At 39.4% G+C, this 22,013-nt stretch overlaps 1 protein-coding gene across 4 annotated transcripts in view; it reads left to right on the top strand.

The window, feature by feature from the left end:
- The window catches only part of TRAF7 (TNF receptor associated factor 7), an 83,703-nt gene that overhangs the window by 26,502 nt on the left and 35,188 nt on the right, over positions 1 to 22,013 (top strand). For all 4 annotated transcript variants that reach the window (XM_033914148.1, XM_033914149.1, XM_033914151.1 and 1 more), the window contains 4 exons: positions 629 to 721; positions 17,596 to 17,629; positions 18,704 to 18,887; positions 19,639 to 19,773. In XM_033914148.1, coding sequence (XP_033770039.1) covers positions 629 to 721; positions 17,596 to 17,629; positions 18,704 to 18,887; positions 19,639 to 19,773 — 446 coding nt within the window. The remainder of the gene's footprint in view (positions 1 to 628; positions 722 to 17,595; positions 17,630 to 18,703; positions 18,888 to 19,638; positions 19,774 to 22,013) is intronic.

Below are 22,013 nucleotides of genomic sequence, written 5' to 3'. Positions count from 1 at the left end.
TTAAGGGTTATATTAAGATTGGTAACTGGATCCAAATTTACAGAACAGGGTTTATCCTGTGTTGCATGCAGAGACTTGTAGTTCTGATTTCCCCATTGCATTCCTTAAGGAAAGCAAGACTACAAGTCCCAGCATGCACTGGGGTAAACCAAGGACTAGATCAACTGTGTCCTGCGAATCTGGATACAGTTGGCAGCCTTAGGTTATTTATTATCTTTAGGAGCCATCTCATACCTTCAGCTTATCATAGGATTATGAAATGTTAAGTGGCTACTAAGCCTTGTTGTTCAGTTGCCCAGTACTTCCAGTACCAAGCCACCTTCTGTTCCTTAGTTTTAGCTCACTGAAATTTTGCATCATCTACTATGTTGCTATGAAATACACAGTACCAGTTGTATAAAGAACTAATGAAACCATTACTAGGTGGCCCCAATGCACCCCCCAACTACTGTCCTGTTGTTTTTCTTTTTTTAATCTAGTTTAGCATAGATCTTTCTGTTTTACACCCAGAATTCTGCTGTCTAGGCTTCCAGCAGCCATTAATATGAAATAACAGTTCAGACTGTGAGGCACATCTAGGGCCCTGCTTCTGCCTTAGTTTCTTGACCTGTTCTTCTTTTGTTTTCAGGAGCCCCTAGTGTTTGCTGAACAGCCTTCAGTCAAACTGTGCTGCCAGTTGTGTTGTGGTGTTTTCAAGGATCCAGTGATCACCACTTGTGGGGTAAGAAAGTTCTGGGCATGTTTTATTCAAGTTTTTATTAGGATTTGATTTGATCGCTTAACAAAAGGACGTATTTGAAACGTAGCCTTGTCATATCTAAACATTAGACCACTTAAGCTTTAAATTTCTTCTATTTTCATAAGAAATTTTTCTCTTGTCATGTCCCCGACCCATCATTTTTTCCTTTATTGTTAACTTTTCTTAATACCATTGTAGTTCTTCCCGTCTTTCACCTTGTTCCTGTTTATTATCCAAAGTTTGTCTTGTTTGTATGTCGAGATTGTTTCATAGCCCCTATTTTTATTATTATGTACATCAAAGGCATACAAAGCAAAAAAAATATATGATGGACTATTAGCCACCAGAGTAGCGAGACTAGACCACCACCTCTCCAATCTTCTGACCACGATGCCCAACCACAAAACATTCAGGAAAAATCTTAAAGCTATACTATTCAAGAAATATGTCAAATGATCCAACTAAATCTGATTGACCCTCTCCAAATCCCGACACATACTATATCTATTAACCTTGTAATCTCCCTGGGAATGCCCAGGCCAATTCTTGTGGTAAACCGCCTAGAACTGAAAGGTATTGGCGGAATAGAAGACACCAATGTAATGTAAATGTTATAAGCGTTTTTATCAAATTTTAATTCAACTTGAAACTTGTACTAAGCGAGTTTACAACTGATAAAAAAGTATAAAAAGAAATATAATTTAAGAGCTAAACATAAGAAAAACCATACAAGCATACCAACTAACTGCTACAAGAGGGTAGAAGGAGAAGCATATATGGAAAGTATGAAAAGGTTGTGGTGGGAAAGAGAAAAAAAATCGCATAGAATAGGTTTATAAGTGATCCCTTTGGTTCAGAGTTCAGGTATCTATTTTGGTCCAGGTGGAGACAAGCCAGCCAACGTTCAGAGCAGGAAAGTTTCCTCTGCGGTGAAATCACGCTGCCTGTCACTGATATTCAGCAGCGCTTAACCAGGGCGGGGAAGGGTAGGAGAGATTCGGGGAAGAAGGGCAGGAGAAAACCGGGGCAGCGATTCAGGGTGAGCAGGCAGGAGAGGGCAGTAAGCAGGGCAGAGAGCAGGGCTTCCAGAGTTGGAAAGACATTTTCAACTGGTCCCCAGCCGTCGCTTCTTCAGTTGATCGGCCAGCCCATTCAGTTGTGAAATTTTGTGTTGTGAATCGCGTGCGTTTCACCTCATTTGCATGCACGGATTCGAAGCGGATCACTGGAGAGGTTAGTGAATGGGGCCCAAGGGGTCACAAACCGATCAGTACACGATCAGTTTGCTTTGTGAATCTAGCCCAAAGTCGCTTACCCATAAATTCTGTATATGATGCCTTAAGTTGTGCATTCATATTGGTGCGCACAGCTGATTTGTATGCACAACGTAATTTTTTTTTTTTTTTTTTTTTAATTTCTTTATTGATATTTTGAACTTGACAATGTATACATTTGAAAAATCAAGAAAAAAAAACTATATGAAAATACACTATTAACATCAGAAATATTACAATAAAAATTTTAAATCCCTTCTTAACCTATAACAGTAATGATATTATATTATACTCATCAATATTATAGAATATTATGAAATTTATACCTCTAAATAAATAATACACCCCCCCACCCTGGATGTGCAAAGGAATAAAGAAAAAGGAATCACTTTAATTATAATGTGACAAAATTAGTTAATGGACCCCAAATCCCCTGTAATCACCGCTAACTAGCACTAATTAAAAGTTATGCACACAATTTGGAAAGTGTGATTCAAAAAATTGTATGCGCCTGTTGCAGTGCGTGACTTTGAAAAGTCGGCATGGCCAGGGGTGGATTGTGGGCATTCCTGAAAATTACATGCATTGTTATACAATGTGCCCAATGTACACGCAGGTTTTAGCTGGCCTAAAAGTTATGTGACGCATAGGTGCGTAGTGTAGAATCATGCTAAGCGTCATTCTAGTTGATGCAATCTTTTTTGGCACAATAGATATATATAAGCAGACCTGTGGAGGGGCATAATCAAAAAATATGTCGTCGCTAGTTGCCCAAAGCCGGCAGCATTTAAAGTCCATTCTTGAAAAATACATCCCCCCTCCCAAAAAAAAATTTTTTTTTGAGAATCGTCTACTTGTACATCCAGCTGTATGGTCGGCCAGACCGCTAAGTTGTCTATCTTTATACCCCATTCTCGTCCAAAAAATCGTCCAAGTCCAAAATGCCTAGAACAACACTTTTTGGAGGTGGGAGGGGCCAGCAAAGTGATAGACTGGACACCCAGACATATAAGCACAGTAGTGGGGCATCTTACAGGGCACTGCTGTGAACTTCACAAAAAGGGTGCCACCTAAACATCTCACCATAACTCCCTTATAGGTCATGGTGAGCCCCCCCAAAACCTAGACCCACCTGTTTACAACCCCAATAGCCCTTATGGCTGCAGGTGCCACCTACGTGGCAGTACAAGAGGGTTTTGGTGGGTGCACATGTTTCACCATGAATGTAGTGGTTAGAGTGGCTTATGTGCCTGGGTCCTCCTCTGTATTGTTCATTAACCCACTCCCCAGACTACTTAAGCCACCTCTGTGCAGCTCTACTAGGCTTTCCTATGCCAGGTGCAGATGTTCTGGAGGCAACTATGTATGTTTTTATTCCGATTTTTTAATGCGGTGTGGGGGGGTCAGTGATCACTGGGGGAGTGTGGAGGGGCCTGTACTTTGTGTCTGCAGTGGTTATGTGGTCACTTTGGATACCTTCTGGGCACTTACACCTGTTTTTAGATTGCCTAAGTCACTACATATAATTTCTGTCTAGGCAGTTTCGTTAAACTTTCGGCTATACTTGCAGTACGACTAAGCTATAGAATAGCCCTCTTAGTGCTAGGGCGATCCAGGACAGAGCTAGGTTGAGCTGGGTTGAGCTAGGATTTGCCTGGTTAAAGCTCTAACTGGTAACAGCCCGAGTAACATTGGGACAGCAAAAGGATGTCTTTCTTTGTGGCCATTTATCTAGGCATTGGTTTGAATATCAGCTGGGTTCAGATTACATCAGTGGCTGGCCAGCACCCGGAAAAGGCCTAGCATTGTTATCCCAGGACAAGCAGGCATGATATTCTCACATGTGGGTGATGTCATCTACGGAGCCCCGATGCGGAAGCATTTTCAAGCAAACTTGATTGAAGATTTAAGTTTGCTCTGCTGCTCCACGCATGCGTGCCTTCCTGCTCCACTAGGGGGTGCATCCCCTCGTGGTCTCCAGTTCAAAATTTTCCGCTGAGCCTAGAAGTCGTGTTTTTTCAGGCTCTGCCCCAACTGCCTTCTAGCACCGCAATTTTTCTTGTTTTTTTCATCGTTTAAGTCGCTGTGCGCAAAATTTTTTCTTCTTCAACTTGATTCCTGCTTCGTTTGAAGGTGATTTTCCTGCGCGCGCTCACTTCCGCCCGGCGGGTTAGTGAGTTACAAGCTCTGGTAACGGACCCACCCTTCACGGTATTCCATCACGACAAGGTGGTACTCCGCACCCATCCAAAGTTCTTGCCTAAAATAGTGTCTGATTTTCACCTCAATCAGTCCATTGTCTTGCCTGTGTTTTTTCCCAAGCCCCACTCTCACCCCGGAGAGGTGGCACTCCATACTCTGGACTGTAAGAGAGCGTTGGCCTTTTACCTCCAACGCACTCAGCCACACCGGAAAGTCCCACAATTGTTTTTGTCCTTCGACTCAAACCGGTTAGGTCACCCAGTCTCCAAGCGCACCTTGTCCAACTGGTTGGCCGACTGCATCTCCTTCTGCTACGCTCAGGCTGGTCTCACGCTGCATGGTCGAATAACGGGACACAAGGTCCGAGCGATGGCAGCCTCCGTAGCGTTCCTCAGGTCCACACCTATTGAGGAAATCTGCAAGGCTGCCACGTGGTCTTCGGTTCATACCTTCACCTCCCACTACTGTCTGGACTCACTGTCTAGGAGCGATGGCCGGTTCGGCCAATCGGTTTTGCGAAATCTATTTGCTTAAATTGCCAACTTCCCTCCATCCCTTTTCAGTTAGCTTGGAGGTCACCCACATGTGAGAATATCATGCCTGCTTGTCCTGGGATAAAGCACAGTTACTTACCGTAACAGGTGTTATCCAGGGACAGCAGGCATATATTCTCACAACCCTCCCACCTCCCCGAGGTTGGCTTCTTTGCTAGTTAAGTGAACTGGAGACCACGAGGGGATGTGCCCCCTAGTGGAGCAGGAAGGCACGCATGCGTGGAGCAGCAGAGCAAACTTAAATCTTCAATCAAGTTTGCTTGAAAATGCTTCCGCATCGGGGCTCCGTAGATGACGTCACCCACATGTGAGAATATATGCCTGCTGTCCCTGGATAACACCTGTTACGGTAAGTAACTGTGCTTTCTGGGTTATCTTTTGTCCATAGTGGTCAGTGCCTTTAAGATTGCTGACTGCCACAGGTTGGATATTCTTTGCCTATTATGAAACTTTGATTAGACATTGAAAGCTCTTGCATTTAATTACAGCACTGCTGGGTCCTTAGTCTGAGCATTTGGAACAATGATTAATTAATGGACTGGATTTACTAAAGTGTGCTGCTGCATTGATGCATGTCTGATGCTACGAATGTGAGTTAAGGAACAGATGCCATTGCATAAAATGGGACCAGTAATAAATAACACACATTAGAGTGTGTCAGTATACTTCAGTAAATCTAGCCCTAAATGTGTTCTTTTACATTAATTATGTGAAAAGTCAGGGCAATGGTGCAGTCCAGTGCCATAAAAATGACAGAAGCAGGTGGCATCTTATAGACTATCCAATTTGACGAGGAATGAGCTTTTGAGGACCAGAGTTCACTTGCTCACTCTCTGCTCCTTGAAAGATGATCCGTAGACGTATCAGGCCCAAGTTTTATTAAAGTAATAAACTTCTGTTTATCTGCCATAGAAACCTAGTTTTTCATTGACCTTGTTATCTTGTTAAGTTTCTGGTTTTCACTGGTTAATGTGCAATCTCTTTATATGACAGGATGTGGTCTGAGAGCTCAAGGCAGCAGGAAGAAAGTGGTTCACATTGGGAAGAGCAACCCAACTTATAACTGCATGATATTAGATTCCGCATTAGGAGTCACCACTGCCTATAAGGATTTAGGGGTCACTGGACAATACGTTGAAATGTTCTGCTCAGTATGCAGCAGCGGCCAGAAAGAATATTAGGTCCTTGGGCTGCTGCTATTTAATATATTCATAAATGATCTAGAAACAGGGACGAAGTGCGAAATAATAAAATTTGCGGACGACACCAAACTATTTAATGGAGCTCGGACTAAAGAGGACTGCGAATAATTGCAAAGTGACTTGAACAAACTAGGGGAATGGGCAACGAGATGGCAGATGAAGTTCAACATTGAAAAATATAAAGTATTACATGTGGGAAACAGAAACCCGAGGTACAACTATACGATGGGAGGGATGTTATTAAATGAGAATATCCAAGAAAGGGACTTGGGGGTAATGGTGGACATGACAATGAAGCCGATGGCACAGTGCGCAGCAGCCGCTAAGAAGACAAACGGAATGCTAGGCATAATCAAGAAGGGTATTACTACCAGAACGAAAGAAGTTATCCTGCCGTTGTATCGGGCGATGGTGCGTCCGCATCTGGAGTACTGCGTCCAATATTGGTCGCCATACCTTAAGAAGGACATGGCGTTACTCGAGAGGGTTCAGAGGAGAGCGACGCATCTGATAAAAGGTTTGGAAAACCTTTCATACGCAGAGAGATTGAAGAAATTGGGACTCTTTTCCCTGGAGAAGAGAAGACTTAGAGGGGATATGATAGAGACTTACAAGATCATGAAGGGCATAGAGAGAGTAGAGAGGGACAGATTCTTCAAACTTTCAGAAAATAAAAAAACAAGAGGGCATTCGGAAAAGTTGAAAGGGGACAGATTCAGAACGAATGCTAGGAAGTTCTTCTTTACCCAACGTGTGGTGGACACCTGGAATGTGCTTCCAGAGAGCGTAATAGGGCAGAGTACGGTATGGGGTTCAAGAAAGGATTGGACAATTTCCTGCTGGAAAAGGGGATAGAGGGGTATAGATAGAAGATTACTGCACAGATCCTGGACCTGTTGGGCCGCCATGTGAGCGGACTGCTGGGCACGATGGACCTCAGGTCTGATCCAGCAGAGGCATTGCTTATGTTCTTATGGAATAAAGGATAAAACAGAGGATATCTTAAGTATTTTATGCAATTTTGGTTGCCACATCGCTAGCAAGATATAGCAGAATTAGAAGAGGTTCAAAGAAAGGCAACCAAAATGGTTAGCAGGATGGAATAACTCTCAAACGAAGAAAGGTTTAGGAAGTTAATCAGGTAATGAGTATAAACTAACCTGGTCGTGCATGTGCAAGACCGGAGGGCTAGGACTTCGATAGGAAGGCAGGACTTAAATGGGAAACCAAGGTGGCAAGGGAGCCCCTTCTGATGATTCAGACAGGTCTTGACCTGTTTTGGGCCGCCGCGGGAGCGGACTGCTGGGCGGGATGGACCTGTGGTCTGACCCGGCGGAGGCACTAATAAAAAAAAAAAATAAAAAAAATAAGTTAGAGGAGAGTGTGGCGTAGTGGTTGGAGCTACAGCCTCAGCACACTGAGGTTGTGGGTTCAGAGTGACCCTGGGCAAGTCACTTAATCCACTGCTCCAGGTACATTATTTATTTATTCAATTTTCTCTACCGTTCTCCCCGGAGAGCTCAGAAGGGTTTACATGAGTTTATTCAGGTCCTGAAGCATTTTTCCCTGTCTCACAATCTATCTAATGTACATGGGGCAATGGGGGGCTTAAATGGCTTGCCCAGGGTCACAAGGAGCAGCGTGGGTTTGAACACACAACCCTAGGCTGTAGCTTTAACCACTGTGCCACACTCTCCCCTTAGATAGATTGTGAGTCCACCGAGACAGACAGGGAAAATGTTTGAAGTACCTGTATGTAAACTGCTTTGGTTGTAAAAACTACAAAAAGGTGGTATACAAACCCCTTTGGAAAAGAGACAGCTGAGGGGGGATATGACAGAGGTCTAGAAACTTCTGAGTGGAGTATAAGCGTTTTATCAAATTTTTAATAAAACTTGGAACATTAATTGATGACTTACTCTTTCAAAAACTGCAAAGACTAGAGGACAGTCCATGGCGTTGCACAGTTGCATAATTAAAATGTATAGGAGAAAAAAAAAATATTTTCTATTGACATATAGTTAAGCGCAAGAGCTAAAAGATGCCATCGACTCGTGCATGAGTCCTAGCGATTTGATGAATTGTGGATTTAAAAAGAAATCGGTTTTGTGCTAGTCCGGAAAGATTGCTGGGTTTAAAAAAGGTTTGGACAAATTCCTGGAGATAAAGTCTTAAAGTAGACCTGGGGAAAACCAGTTCTTATCCCTGGGTTAAGTAATAGGGAATCTTGCTACTTTGGGGGATTCTGCCAGATACTTGTGATGTGGATTGATCACTGTTGGAACCAGGATGCTGAGTGAGATCCAGTAGGATAACTCTTGTTGGGGGCGTGGCTTTGGAGCGGAACTAAATGGCTGGGTAGTGGAGTTGCTCTGTGAAGACAAGCTATTTGACAGAGATCATAGCCAGAAAAAATTCAAATTTCACTCTGAAAAGTGAGGTAGAGGTGGATAATGGCTTCGGGAAAGCAAAACAAAAATTTGGCGGCGGGGAGCAGCTCAGGAAGCGGGAAGCGATCGAAACTTGATACGGCTTCACCGATGTCAGTTCCGTTGCCGCCGGAGGATGTAGAAAATAAAGACATAATGAAGGAAATACAGGCGGTAAAGGAAATAGTATTGGAATGCGCTAAAAATATAAAAGAAGTGAAAGAAGAGGTGGTATGTTTATCAAATAAACTGCAAGCAATGGAATTGAAAGTGGATCAAATTGAGAAAAGAGTGGAAAAGTGTGAGGAGGAAAGTATAAAGCACATGGAACACAGTAAGGAAATTGAAGCACTGAAAAGGGAGCTGGAAGATTTGTCCAATAGGGAACGAAGGAGCAATTTAAGGGTGCTTGGGGTCCCGGAGGGAATTGAAAAGTCGGATCCGATTGGATTTTTGATTAATTTTTTGCCCAAGGTGCTCCCGATGCAAAACAAGTTTCCATTGGAAATAGAACGTGCACACAGGGTCCCAACGAGATTATCAAACAGCCAAAAAGGACCACGTCCACTGATCTTTAAGCTACTTAGATATCAACAGGTAGCTGAAATAATTAAATTAGCTAAAGATAATAAAAACTTAAAGTGTCAGGATTCAAAGATTTACATAGTGCCTGACTTTGCCAGAGCAACGGCACAAAAGAGAAAGCAGCTATTAGACCTGAGACCACAGCTGAGAAGTCTGGGAGCTAGATATGGGCTCATATACCCGGCAACTATGCGGGTCACTTATAAAAATAAAACTTTGAATTTTGATACTGCAGATAAACTTAAGGAGTTTTTGGAGCAGTGTGAATCACCAATGGCTACTTAATAGAGACTTGGATGGAAGTATTTGTGTTCTTGGTTGAAATGTTTATTTTTGTTTGGAAATTTCTATGTTAAAGGAAGAAAAAAGAAAAAAAAAGAGTTAATAGGATTCTGAAGGCATGGCTGCAGTTGGATTTCAAATACATTCCACATTCTATCTTGTCATGAGGCAAATGGAATGTAGCCTGCAAGAGCATAAGAGATGCAATATTACAGACCTTTTAAAGGACAGAGGTTAATAAGATGGATTGTACTAACTTGCTGTTTGGACAGACAGACTGAGAAACGATAGAGGATTGTGCAAAACAGATTGAAGGAAATAAGTTCTAAATAGTATTGAGAAGATATAAACTACAAGCAAGAGGACATTAAATAGAATGGATCTGCAAGCAAGATGAGAGTTAGACTGTGACTTTGTAAGCCTTAAAATTTTCATTTGCATAAAAGGGGAAGTCAGCTGTGATATATGGAATAAGACATTGTAATGGAAATTCTCTAAATGCAGCAGAGGATTTTTTGAAGATGGTTCTGGTATATAGTTGGCCTGACCTTAAAATAAAAATGACAGAGCTACGATGGTCAAAAAAAAAAAAAAAAAGGAACAGGGTTTGTATATGTAGAATGTGAAGGATCTATGATTGGCACCACAAGTTTGAAATTGAGGTCATTGTAATATCTTTATGCAAAACAATTGGAAAGGAGATTTAAGGTGGATCAAAAGATGAGACTGAGAATGTATAAACAGTAGTGTGAGAGGATAGAATTTGATATGGATCTGCAAGCAAGAGGAGATTTGAAATGAGACTTTATGAGACATATAGCATCTTATTACAAGAAAAGGAAATTTGTTGTTATGTATGGACTATAGTTTTAAAATTGCAAATCTATTAATGCAACAAGAGTCATAATATTGTTGTTTGGGATAAAAATTGGTCTGAACTTAATATAAATAATGGTGGATATACGAGGAGATTAAAAAAAAAAATTAATTAGAAGTTTTGGTAAAAGCGAAGGATGTAGGAAAGTTTGGATGTTATAATATAAAGCATATGATATAAGAAAATGTTGTGAATGGAGTGGAAATTAAAAGGGTAGCAAATATGCTAGTGTGGAAATGGATATGGAATGTTAGGAGGGTTATGTTAAAGGGATAAAAATTGTTGTTTTGGGGAATTTATTGACTTTTTGAATAGGAAAAGTTAGGAAAAAAGATTTCCATTATATATTTAATAATATTTAAAAGTGATATTTAACTTGAGGGAATGTGATGTAATCTGACATGAAAGATGGATGTGGTTTGGATGAATGTAATTTTAAAATTTGGTGTGATTATTTATGTATTTCAATAATATCTTAATGGAAATGAGTGAGTAGAGAAGGGAGGGTTCATGAGAGATGGGGGAAAGGAAAGGAAAAAAAAAAAAAAAAAGAGGTAATCCTTGATAAAGAAGTCTTGTGTGATAAAATGATATTCATTTTAATATGATAATGATCTGGCTAATGGTTTTAAAATTATAAATATAGCTTGTGGGGAGTTTATCTATTGCCTAGTCAAGGTGTTCGTTTCAAAGTTGGCAAGTAATTTAAGGGAGGGATGGGAGGGGGAGGGGATTAAGAATATGGGAAGGGGTATAAGGGAGGGGATGGGTTCTAATAATAATTTTAAAAAGGGGAAAAGAGGTTATAATATTGATGTGAAGAATATTATTGATTATTGTTTTGATTTGATATAATGACTTTAAAAATTTTTTCAATAAATGTTAATGGTCTCAACCACCCGATAAAAAGGAAAAAAGTATTGCTATATTTAAAAAAACAAAATGCGGATGTCTATTTCATACAGGAGACTCACCTTAATGGAGATGAATCAAAAAAGCTAATTGGTAATTGGGTGAGAGATTGCTTTTTTGCACCGGCAGTGGGGAAAAAAGCTGGGGTAGCAATTTTAATAAATAAAAAATGTTCAGCAGGATTTAATATGGTGAAAGCAGATAAATTAGGAAGATGGGTGCATGTGAACATGAGTATGGGCAATAATACTGTGGCGCTATTTAAGTGTACGTACCTAATTCGAATCAAATTGAATATTTTAAAACTCTACAACCAATAATTTTACCACTGGCTGCTAATAATTTGATAGTAGCAGGAGATTTTAATGCTGTTGTGGACCCTTTATTGGATAAAAAACCTAGTAAAATTTTAAAATCTTTAGGGTTGGATAATTTTATAAATTCTTGCAATTTAAAAGATATATGGAGAATTCTTCATTTTAATGATCGAGATTTTTCGTTTTATTCACATGTTCATAAATCTTTTTCTAGAATTGATTATATTCTTGTTTCTGATGGGCTAATACAAGATGTTACACAAGCCTCTATAGAACCAATAATTTTATCAGATCATGGAGGAGTGTGGATTTCTTTAAATTTTAATGACCCGGATAATGGTAGGCCTGTATGGAGATTTAATAATGCATTGCTTGCATATCCAAAATTTTGTGAAGAATTTCAATTAAAAATGGATGAATATTTTCAAAATAATATTACAGAGGAAATATCTACAGAAATAATATGGGATGCTTTTAAAGCAACGATGAGAGGGCAAATTATATCATTTTCAGCTTATTCTAAAAAACAATTAAATAAGCAATTTACGGAACTGGAACACGAAATAAAAGATTTAGAATTAAAATTGATTAATAAGTGGGAGAATTCTACGTTGCAAACTTTATTAAAAGCAAAATATAAATATAATGAGATTTCTTCTAATTTGGCTAAAAAAAATATTATGTCAGCAAGCTTTGTATTATGGTAGTTCAAATAAGGCGGGAAGATTATTGGCTAATTATCTTAAAGTGAAAAAAAGAAAGATGAAATTGAATGCAATAAAAGATGAAAAAGGTGAAACTCATTTTCAGATTGGTCCTATTTTAAAACAGTTTTTAAATTATTATAAAAACCTGTATTCTTCTGAGTCTTATTTAAATAAAGAAAAAGATGGTATAGTGTTTTTAAATAATATTGAAGGTCCGAAGATTCCTGATCATATAAAGAGAAGTTTGGAAAATCCAATATCTTTACAAGAATTACAAACAGCATTGAAATCTCTTAGAGTAGGGACCGCTCCAGGTGGTGATGGTTTTACGGTAGAGTTTTATAAAGCATTTCAAAATACTCTTTTACCTCATTTATTAAATTTATATCAGAATCAACTAAAGAAAGGTTGTATATCAGGCACTATGGCAGAATCATTAACTATTGTTTTGCCGAAGCCAAATAAAGATCCCATGTTGGTTTCAAATTACAGGCCTATTTCATTGATAAATGTAGATGGTAAATTATTAGCCAAACTTTTGGCTACACGTTTGGCAAAAGCTCTTCCTCACATAGTTGGTATGCATCAAACAGGGTTTGTTGCTCAGAGACACTCTTCTAATAACACCAGATTGGCATTGCAAATGTTATATTTAACAAAAGAAATTGGAGATCCGGCTTTTTCTGTGTCTCTAGATGCAGAGAAAGCTTTTGATCGTGTGGAATGGACATTTATGTATCAGGCCATGGAGTGGTTTGGTATTGGTTCGGGATTTATACAAATGATTAAAACTCTGTATAGCTCTCCTGTTGCTAGATTATATATCAATAATAATTTTTCTGATTGTTTTAAATTGCAAAGGGGAGTTAGACAGGGATGTCCTTTGTCTCCTTTACTTTTTGATATAGTGCTTGAACCCTTATTATTAGCTATTCAACAAGAGGAGGAGATACAGGGTATACCGCATAAAGATAAAGAATATAAAGTTTCTGCATATGCGGATGATATATTACTTCATTTGAGGAATCCGGAAACAACCATTCCAAATTTATTGGTTTTGATTGAAAGATTTGGAAAGTTTTCAGGATATAAAATAAATTGGACTAAATCAGAAGTTCTTCCTTTAAATGTGCATTGCACAAAAGGATTATTTGACTCATTACCTTTTATTTGGAAAGAAGAAGGAATAAAATACTTAGGTATATGGATAAAAAACACGCTTGATGAGACAATTATAATGAATGAAAAAAGTTTATTGCAAAAAGTAACAGAGTTATGTGAGCAATGGAATCCTTTACATTTATCTTGGTGGGGAAGAGTTCAAACTGTCAAAATGATGATATTGCCTGTGGTTTGTTATCAAATGGGAATGATACCAGTTTTTTTTCAGGGGTCTTTTTACAAAAAGTTAAATAATATTCTTAGTAAATTTATTTGGCTGGGTAAAGCTGTAAGAATTGCTCTAGTGACTTTACAAAAACCAATTGAGGAGGGAGGGGTAAATTTTCCAAATTTTTATAGGTTTCATCAATCCTATATATTGCGCCAAGGTATGTATTGGGTCCTCCCAGAACTCATGGAGAAGCTTCCAGATTGGTTATGGTTGGAGTGGCAGCTCATGTCTCCTATCAGGCTTCGTCATCTGCTTAGCATTAAAATGCCTAGAATAAGGAAAACTAATAGGATATTAATGGACACATGGACAACATTAAAGTATGTAAACAACTTAACTCCTATTACTATTCAAAAATCTACTTGTCAAAATATATGGCTGAACTCCAAGATACAAATAGGCGGTTTTATGATTGTCTGGAAGGATTGGATTGAAGCAGGAATACGTACTTTAGATGATGTTATTAATGATGGTAAGCTGCTGGAGTTTTCACAATTGCAACATAAATTTGGACTTAATAAAAAACAAAGTTATAAGTGGTTGCAATTGAAGCAGGCTATTCAGGCAGGGTTCCCTGAATGGAAGTCTTTAAATACTCATTTTACTCTAGAATTCTTATGCTTCCAGGCAGATTTTATGGGTCACCAGGCCGCACAGTGGTATAAAACATTATCTGGATATTTAAATAAAAAACCAAGGACTGTACTTAGAGATATTTGGAGCATTGAGATTAAGCATCAAATTAATGCATCTCAATGGCCACGTATTTGGTCTTGGAGGATAAGATGTACAATGTCTGCGTCTATGAGGCAAACATGGTTTTTCCTGTTGCATAGAGCACTCTGGACCCCTGTTCGCTTACAAAAATTGGATTGCTCTAAGTCTAATAGATGTTGGCATTGTCATCTTGAGGCTGGAACTCTAGATCATTTATTATTTTATTGTCCTTTTATTAATAATTTTTGGAAATTGATCTGGGGTCAAATAAATTGTATGTTAGAGAATCCTGTGGCCCTATCATATGACACAGTTTTGTTTGGAATGTCTATGAGGGCCAAAAGTCAAATTTCATCAAATAATAACAAACTGTTAATGATTTTAACAGGAGTTGCCATCCAACATATAACACATAACTGGAAAGACTATAGAGGATTGAATTATTGTTTCTGGTGGAGTTCGGTTTGTCAGGTGTATGAAATGGAAAAAACATTGGCAATCAAGAGAGGTTATTATAAGAAATTTAAAGAGGTGTGGAGACCATTAATTGAGTATTATAATAAATAAATAATTATATTTATCCCCATTAAATATATGTAGGGGGGAGGAGGGATGGGTGGGTTTTATGACATTATGAGGGGTAATATATGGAAAGGGAGGGAGGGGAGATAGTTTATGGTATAAAATGAATGTAGAGTTTCAAGTGAAGAATGTATAGTATGACTTGAATTATTGTACACTTGTTTGCATAATGTAAAAACGAATAAAGATATTTAAAAAAAAAAAAAGGATAACTCTTGTTCTTATGCTATATTCTCAGTATTACATATCCAATAGAGAATCACTCTTGTAGGAGTTGAAACTAAATACTTTGAAAAGGTATCAGCTAGTAGTGAAACTAATGCTCAGAGACTCAAAGGCAATAACAGGGGAGAACCCCGACACTACTGCTTTAGTTGATATTTATCCTTTTATAACGCTGCGTGCCTCAATTCACTGTATTCACATACAATTGAAGACTTAAGTAGCAAACTTATCTTTAGCTTGCAATATTCTCAGTATTATTCTTTTCTCTTCCTCACCCTTCCCTTGGCATCAGACTTATGTAACACTTTGTTATGAACCTTGTATGGCAAATAATATGCTAATGCTAAAGTTTCTCTTCAGTTTTAGCTACCCCTCGTTCATCCTGTAGAAATCTTTCCTCAAATTTAACATACCGTACTCATCGAGCTGGCGTTCTTTTTTTGTGATAATCAATGCCTCCAAACTTGGAAATGCCTGTAGCTGCATGTCCATAGAATGTCCCTAGGAAAGAGGGTTAGGCATAGAAAAATCAAACCCTCCACTTAAAAGTAATATTTAAATGTATCCTTTCCTTGAAGCTCTTGCTGATTCAGCTCCAAAGATGATTGATTTTCAGAAAGTTGGGGTTGTGTGCTAAAAGGCATAGGGGGAACCGAGAGAAAGCTAGGGGACTGTGCCACAGAACGTGGGGGATTGTGAAGAGAGCATGCTACCGTGTTTCCCCGAAAATAAGCCCTAGTCACCAGCTGCAGCATTACTTTCCCCGCCTGCCGCTCTGCCCCCCGCTGATCCATCTCTCCCTCCCACTTGAACCGTGAGACAGGAATACCTTATAACAGCGTCGGCAGCAATCTACACAGGCTGCTTCGCGGCCTTCTATCTCCTGGGTGTTCCTCTGTCGCATCACTAATGATGTCATCAGCAACGCGGCAGAGGAACGTCCGGGAGATAGAAGGCCGCGAAGCAGCCTGTGTAGATTGTTGCCGACGCTGTTATAAGGTATTCCTGTCTTGCAGTTTGGATGGAAGGGAGAGATGGGTCAGCAGGGGTGAGTGAGGGGGGGTGCGCAGTGACGGGCGGTGGGAGATAGAAAGATACTACATGGGAGGGAGGGAGGGATAGAAGCTGCACAGGGGGATGGATGAGAGGGGAGGGGGGAGAGAAAGTAAATAGGAAGAATTGGGGTGGAGGAGAGGAAGGGAGAGATGATCATTACATGAAAAAATATGACATCCCCAAAAATAAGACCTAGTGCCTTTTATGGACCCCAAATTAATATGACAGTGTTTTATTTGCAGGGAAACACGGTAGTTGTTTGTACCAAGGAGGAGAGGAGATAGAGCAAACCTGGGCCTGCTGAGAGAAGTGGAACAGAGAGCAAGCTGGAGTTGTGTGTCCTGAAGAAGGGATAAGAGGAAGAAATTTGGAGGTGTAGTTTAGTTTATTTGAGAACTTAGATCCCAATTTTAAGCCAACAGCATTGAGCGTTTTGCTGATTGCCGCCTGTGTTAAGCCTGAAAATTCATTGCCAGACCATGTCTGGGCACTGACATTGAATTTCCAGATAGTGTAGCTGGTTTTAAGAAAGGTTTGGACAAGTTCCTGGAGGAAAAGTCCATAGTCTGTTATTGAGAAAGACATGGGGGAAGCCATTGCTTGCCCTGGATTGGTAGCATGGAATGATGCTACTCTGGGGATTCTGGAATCTTGCTACTCTTTGGAGATTCTGGGTGGAATGTTGATACTCTTTGGGGTTCCGGAATCTTCCTAATCTTTGAGATTCTGGAATGCTGGGTTTTGGCCAGGTACTAGTGGGTCAGAAAAGGAAAGCTTGGGGACAGAATGCATGAAATTTGTAAAATAAAGTCTGGGAGGTAGCCACCATGGAGCAGAGAAAATTAAGGGTTCAAAAAGGGAGATGAAGCCTAGCAAAGGTTTCAAGCTAATTTGGAAGGAGAGAGAGCTGGGGAGGGTGGAAGCTGGAGAATATGATTGCTGGGCAGTAGAGCGATAGTGGGGTGGGGAGGAGTCGGTCTTTATGATTTACAAAGCCGTGCTGGCGTTTTTAGTGCCGGCTGCCGTGGTAACAGCTATGACATTCATGCATCCGAGCTGTTACCACTGCGGCTGGTGCTAAAGACGCTAGCATGGCTTTGTAAAGGAGGGGGAATATGCAGAATTTTAAAATGTTATGGGTAATTTTTCGCAGAGTTCTCCAGAAATAAACCTCTCTGTGGAGTCTGTCGAACCTCGGGGAAGGCTTCTGCTTCCCTCTTTTCTGGACTCTGACCTGCCTCTCCTTTGTAGTAAACAAAGTGGAGGCAATTTGTAGCCCAGCAGCATTTCATTTTCTCTGCTTCTAAGTTCTCCAGTTGCTGACCTGCACTGTGCAAACTTTTTCCTAGTATTGTGGCCGCCTCCTGTTCCTACGGGTTAATTGTAGAGCAGGAAGGAAAGCCTCCATAGATCAGCTGTAACCCAGCACAGGGAGACTGGTCTAAACCAGTGCACACCACACCTCCAAGTGGTGTTTCCTTATGGAGGCAGTACGAATCATGTTATTCATCCCTTTTTTTCTCTCTCTCTCTCTCTCCATAGCATACGTTTTGTAGGCGATGTGCCTTGACATCAGGTAGGTGCTGTCATATTTTCAGCCACTAACTTGTGCAAGCAGTCCTCAGCTTGCATGCATGTTGACATTTGAAAGCTCTCAGAAGAGGGAAAAGGTTGGAATGGAAGAATATTCATCAAGGCTAAGAACTTTTTAAGAAATAAAAATGGAAAAGAGAAGAGAGAGAATTTGCATGTCTGAAATATTTGATGCAGAGCTGGACTCCTTCTTTGTCATGTTATTTTGTCACTAAAGTGTCTTTAATGTCAGTAAAGTTAAGCCATTGAATTGGAACCAGCTGAGATTTCCTTCCCATTGGAAAGTCTTGAAATATTAATCAATGTAACACAAAGTACTTGAAATTAAGTCAGAATTCTTGCAAGGAAAGAGATATTTACCTCTGGAAAAAAATTCCTTTCCATTTCTTAAGAACTGGGAAACAGTTCTGAAAAGTACATTCAGAGGTTCTTTTTAAGTATGTTTATTAATTACTTGGGTCCTTTGGACTTACTAGATCTTCAAAGAGAACCTGCACAGGGAATTTCCTCTTGAAAATCATCTTGTGGTATCTTCTCGTATGCATTGATCCTTCAATAAAAATATTAAAAAAAAAAAAAAAAAAAAGAAAATCATCTTGTGGAGCTGCCAGTAAAAAGAGCAGTCTTGATTTGAAGAAGGGGGTGCTAATGTATGAAATTAGTCCTTATTTTTTTATTAGTTAGGGGGGTGTCTATATTCAGTCGTTGGGGGGTGAGTGTTTTGTTCACTGCTGCTTTCATTATTCCCAGATATTCAAAGCCGGGACCTGTGCGGGCTCCGGCTTTGAATACCCGGTTAACACATAGCCACTTAAATCGATATTCAGCACTTAAGCGGCCATGGGTAACTGTATAAACATAGGACAGACTTTTCTGTAGTCTCTGGTCACTTAAGGGGGCTGTTTGCTCTCCTCACATCCCTTACTCCAGATTGTTGTTCTCATGCACCAGCGAAGACTTCTAACGAGGAACAGAGCAATATATCCAATAAACAGCTTGACTTAAAAGACTATAAAAACAGGTAAAATGTACATAAACTTTTCTTTTCTCCTGTTAGAGAAATGCCCAGTGGACAATGCCAAGCTGACAGTGGTCGTAAATAATATAGCTGTAGCTGAACAAATTGGGGAGCTCTTCATTCACTGTAAATACGGCTGCCGGCCTGCTGCCAACGGAAAGCCCCCAGCCTTTGAAGTGGATCCCTGCGGCTGCCCCTTCACTATTAAACTAAGTTCTAGGAAGTAAGTGTCTTCTATTTCAGAGGACTTCTTCCCCCACCTCCACTGCCCTGGCTGAGCTTGTCGGGGCCAGGACTTTGTTTTTGTTACCCCAAGCTATTGAACTGAATATAGCTGCTCATAGATTTTGCATTTAAATGTTCAATTTTCTTCAGTAGATTTATTTATCCACATACATTTAAAGTTCTCTGTATAGAGCGTTGGCATTGGTTGATACCAAGTCTTGAAACTCCTAAGTGACTGCCTGGGCCATGTAGCTACTTTAGAACATACGAGCAAAAGAGTTGCCCTACTGTGTCAGACCATCTAGCACAGAATCCTGTTTCCAACAGAAGCCAGTCCTGGTCACAAGTTTCCTGGCTACTTAATCCCAAGGATATGCAGTGGCTTACTCCAGGTCTATCTTAATAACCATTTATGGACTTTTCCTCCAGGGACTTGTCCAAGCCTTTTTATAAACCCAGCTATGTCAACTGCTTTTACCACTTGCTCCAGCAATGAATTCCAGAGCTGAATTATACACTGAGCGAAAAAAAAATATTTTCTGCTGTTTTAATTGTACAACTGAGTCATTTCATGGAGTGTCCCCTTGTCTTTCTACTCTCTTTGAAAGAGTAAATAATGGATTCAAGCTTATCCATTCCATTCTTATATTCTTTGATGTGGCTTTTTTTGCAAAATTTGACTTTCATAGGCTTAGTCCAGATTTTCTGTGGCTCCCTATTGCCCTAATTTTGCTTTCTATTTCTGTTAGAGACCATGAGGGGAGCTGTGACTATAGACCTGTCCGGTGTCCCAACAATCCCAGCTGTCCGCCGTTGCTGAAGATGAACCTTGAGGCTCATCTGAAAGAGTGTGAGCACATCAAGTGTCCACATTCCAAATACGGGTGAGTTGTGACTGCTGCCAGGACCTCCATCCAGTGCTACTGAGTTCTTGTGCTTCGCTCTGCCACAGAGACTGATATTAGACAAAACTGGATTGTTATACCATTACATTACATGACATGTTCCACAAAATACCTAAAAAAGTTCAGTAAAGATTCAAGTTAAAAGAGCCCGAATCATTCCTGAGAAAATAACAAGTGAATTCAAAAGAAATTCTATACTTTGATGTCTAAATACTTAAAGAAAAATTATTTTAAAACCTATCTAAAAGTCAAATAATTCTATATCATTCTAATCTGGGAAGGGAGGGGCGTAAATAATTTCATCCAACAGCACCTTGATAATTGAAACTCAATCCAAAAACACTCTTATAGTGCAACCCTTTAGGATATGGAAAAATCAAAAGCATTGTAGTACATAAGAATTTGGTCTCAGTTCCTTTTGGTAAGTTTATTAATTCCATCATATGTAATGTTGCCCTCCCATGAAATATCTTAAATACCATTATGCATAACTTGAATTTGGTTCAAGCCTTCAATTGGCAGCCGATGAAGCTCTATGAGCAATGGAGTGACCCTCTAATATTTATTAACAGAGTAGTTCAAATGGGCCCAGCTTCACGGGAAGAACATTGTTAAACTCACCAGAGACCTTTCCATTCTATGGGATAAGAGACCAACTGATTTTCCCACCAAAATTCAAATTGGTGACCAATGGACTGCCCTGTTCCCAATCAGGTCAGTGGACCCACTGTTTACAAAGACAAATTGCAGACTTCACAGAGTACCCTGAAGAAAGCCACAGCATGATGGCTGAAATGTCGGTTTCTACTTAAGAAGCTGCGAGACCCAGAAACCTGCAACAAGCACAATGCCAGCTGCAGAAATCCTGAGAACGTATTTTGTATAGTTTGAAGCTTTCTCAGAAGAAATTTATGAATCCAACACATATAGGATATTACAATAGTCTAATTGTGAAAGCAGATTCATTTCCTTAAAAGTATAAAAGACTTTTTTTTACTAAAGCATTTATCTGTAATTCAGCTGTCAAAATAATATTTAAGACATCTAGCATCTTTATGCTGACCTCTAATGTAAAACTGGGGTTACTCAACTTACCTACTAGCAAAAACTTAGTTTTTTCTTTATTCAATTTTAAAGCATTCTCAGAAGTCCAGCTCTCTGGGGCATGGCTTGGAAGCCTAACATGGTGGAAGCTTAATCAGCGAGCTCTGTAAAGCCTTTGATGTATTACGGTACAAAAGATTAGTTAACTCGTCCATTTTTGAAGCAGAAAACTTACCAGAATGTCCTCAGCGCGTCAAACAAAAAGTGAATCGGCATTTATGGGAGGAAACGCGAAGAGGATTAAAGCTGATCTGATGACTCCCTCTAGAGTGCCATTACCGCCGGAAGAGGCTACAGACAACGCAGGCATTATATCAGAGCTGAAAATTATAATGCTGGAAATAAAAGAGGAAGTAGCCAACATTGCTAAGAAAATGGGCAGTGCAAATCGAAGAGAGAATGGAAAAAGCAGACGAAACTGATGCAGTGTAAGATTGATCATAAGTCAATTCAACATATGGAAAAAAGAATTGAAAATATGGAAAACAGGTATAGAAGGAACAATTTGAGAGTTTTAAATTTACCGGAAGGATTGGAGGGGAAAGATACAATTTCTTTTCTAGAAGGAATTATACCTAAATTAATGCCACTAAGCCCACGATATCCGTTAGAGATAGAGAGGGCTCATAGAATCCCTGTAGAGTCAAATACACGAGGGATTCCAAGGCTGTTAATATTTAGAGTAATGAGATTCCAGCAAGCTATAGAAATTTAAAATTTGGCCAAAGCTAATAATGAAATACAATATAAAGGGGCAAAATTAATTTTTATTCCTGATTTTGCTAAAGCTACTGCAGAAAAATGGAAAAAATTCCTATAATTAAGACATAAACTAAAGGAGTTAGGAGCAAGGATGGTCTTATGTACCCTGCAATAATGAAGATTACAATTGATAATAAGACCTACCAATTTGAAGAGCCAGAAGAACTTATAGAATTCCTCAACCAACAAAAGGAACCAATGAATTTGTGATTTAAAAAAAAAAAAAAAATAGAAATAGCACAGACAAGAATATTAATAAGGCATTATTTGAAAGGAAGGAATTAATGAGAAGGGTTGGAAATAAATTATTAATTAAGCTAGAATTTAGATATAGATTGACAATAGTATTTAAA

Source organism: Geotrypetes seraphini, chromosome 11, assembly GCF_902459505.1.
Source record: "Geotrypetes seraphini chromosome 11, aGeoSer1.1, whole genome shotgun sequence".
NCBI classification, from domain to species: Eukaryota; Metazoa; Chordata; class Amphibia; order Gymnophiona; family Dermophiidae; genus Geotrypetes; species Geotrypetes seraphini.
Note: the sequence above shows the minus strand (reverse complement) of the source record. Positions and strands in the feature narration are given on the sequence as shown.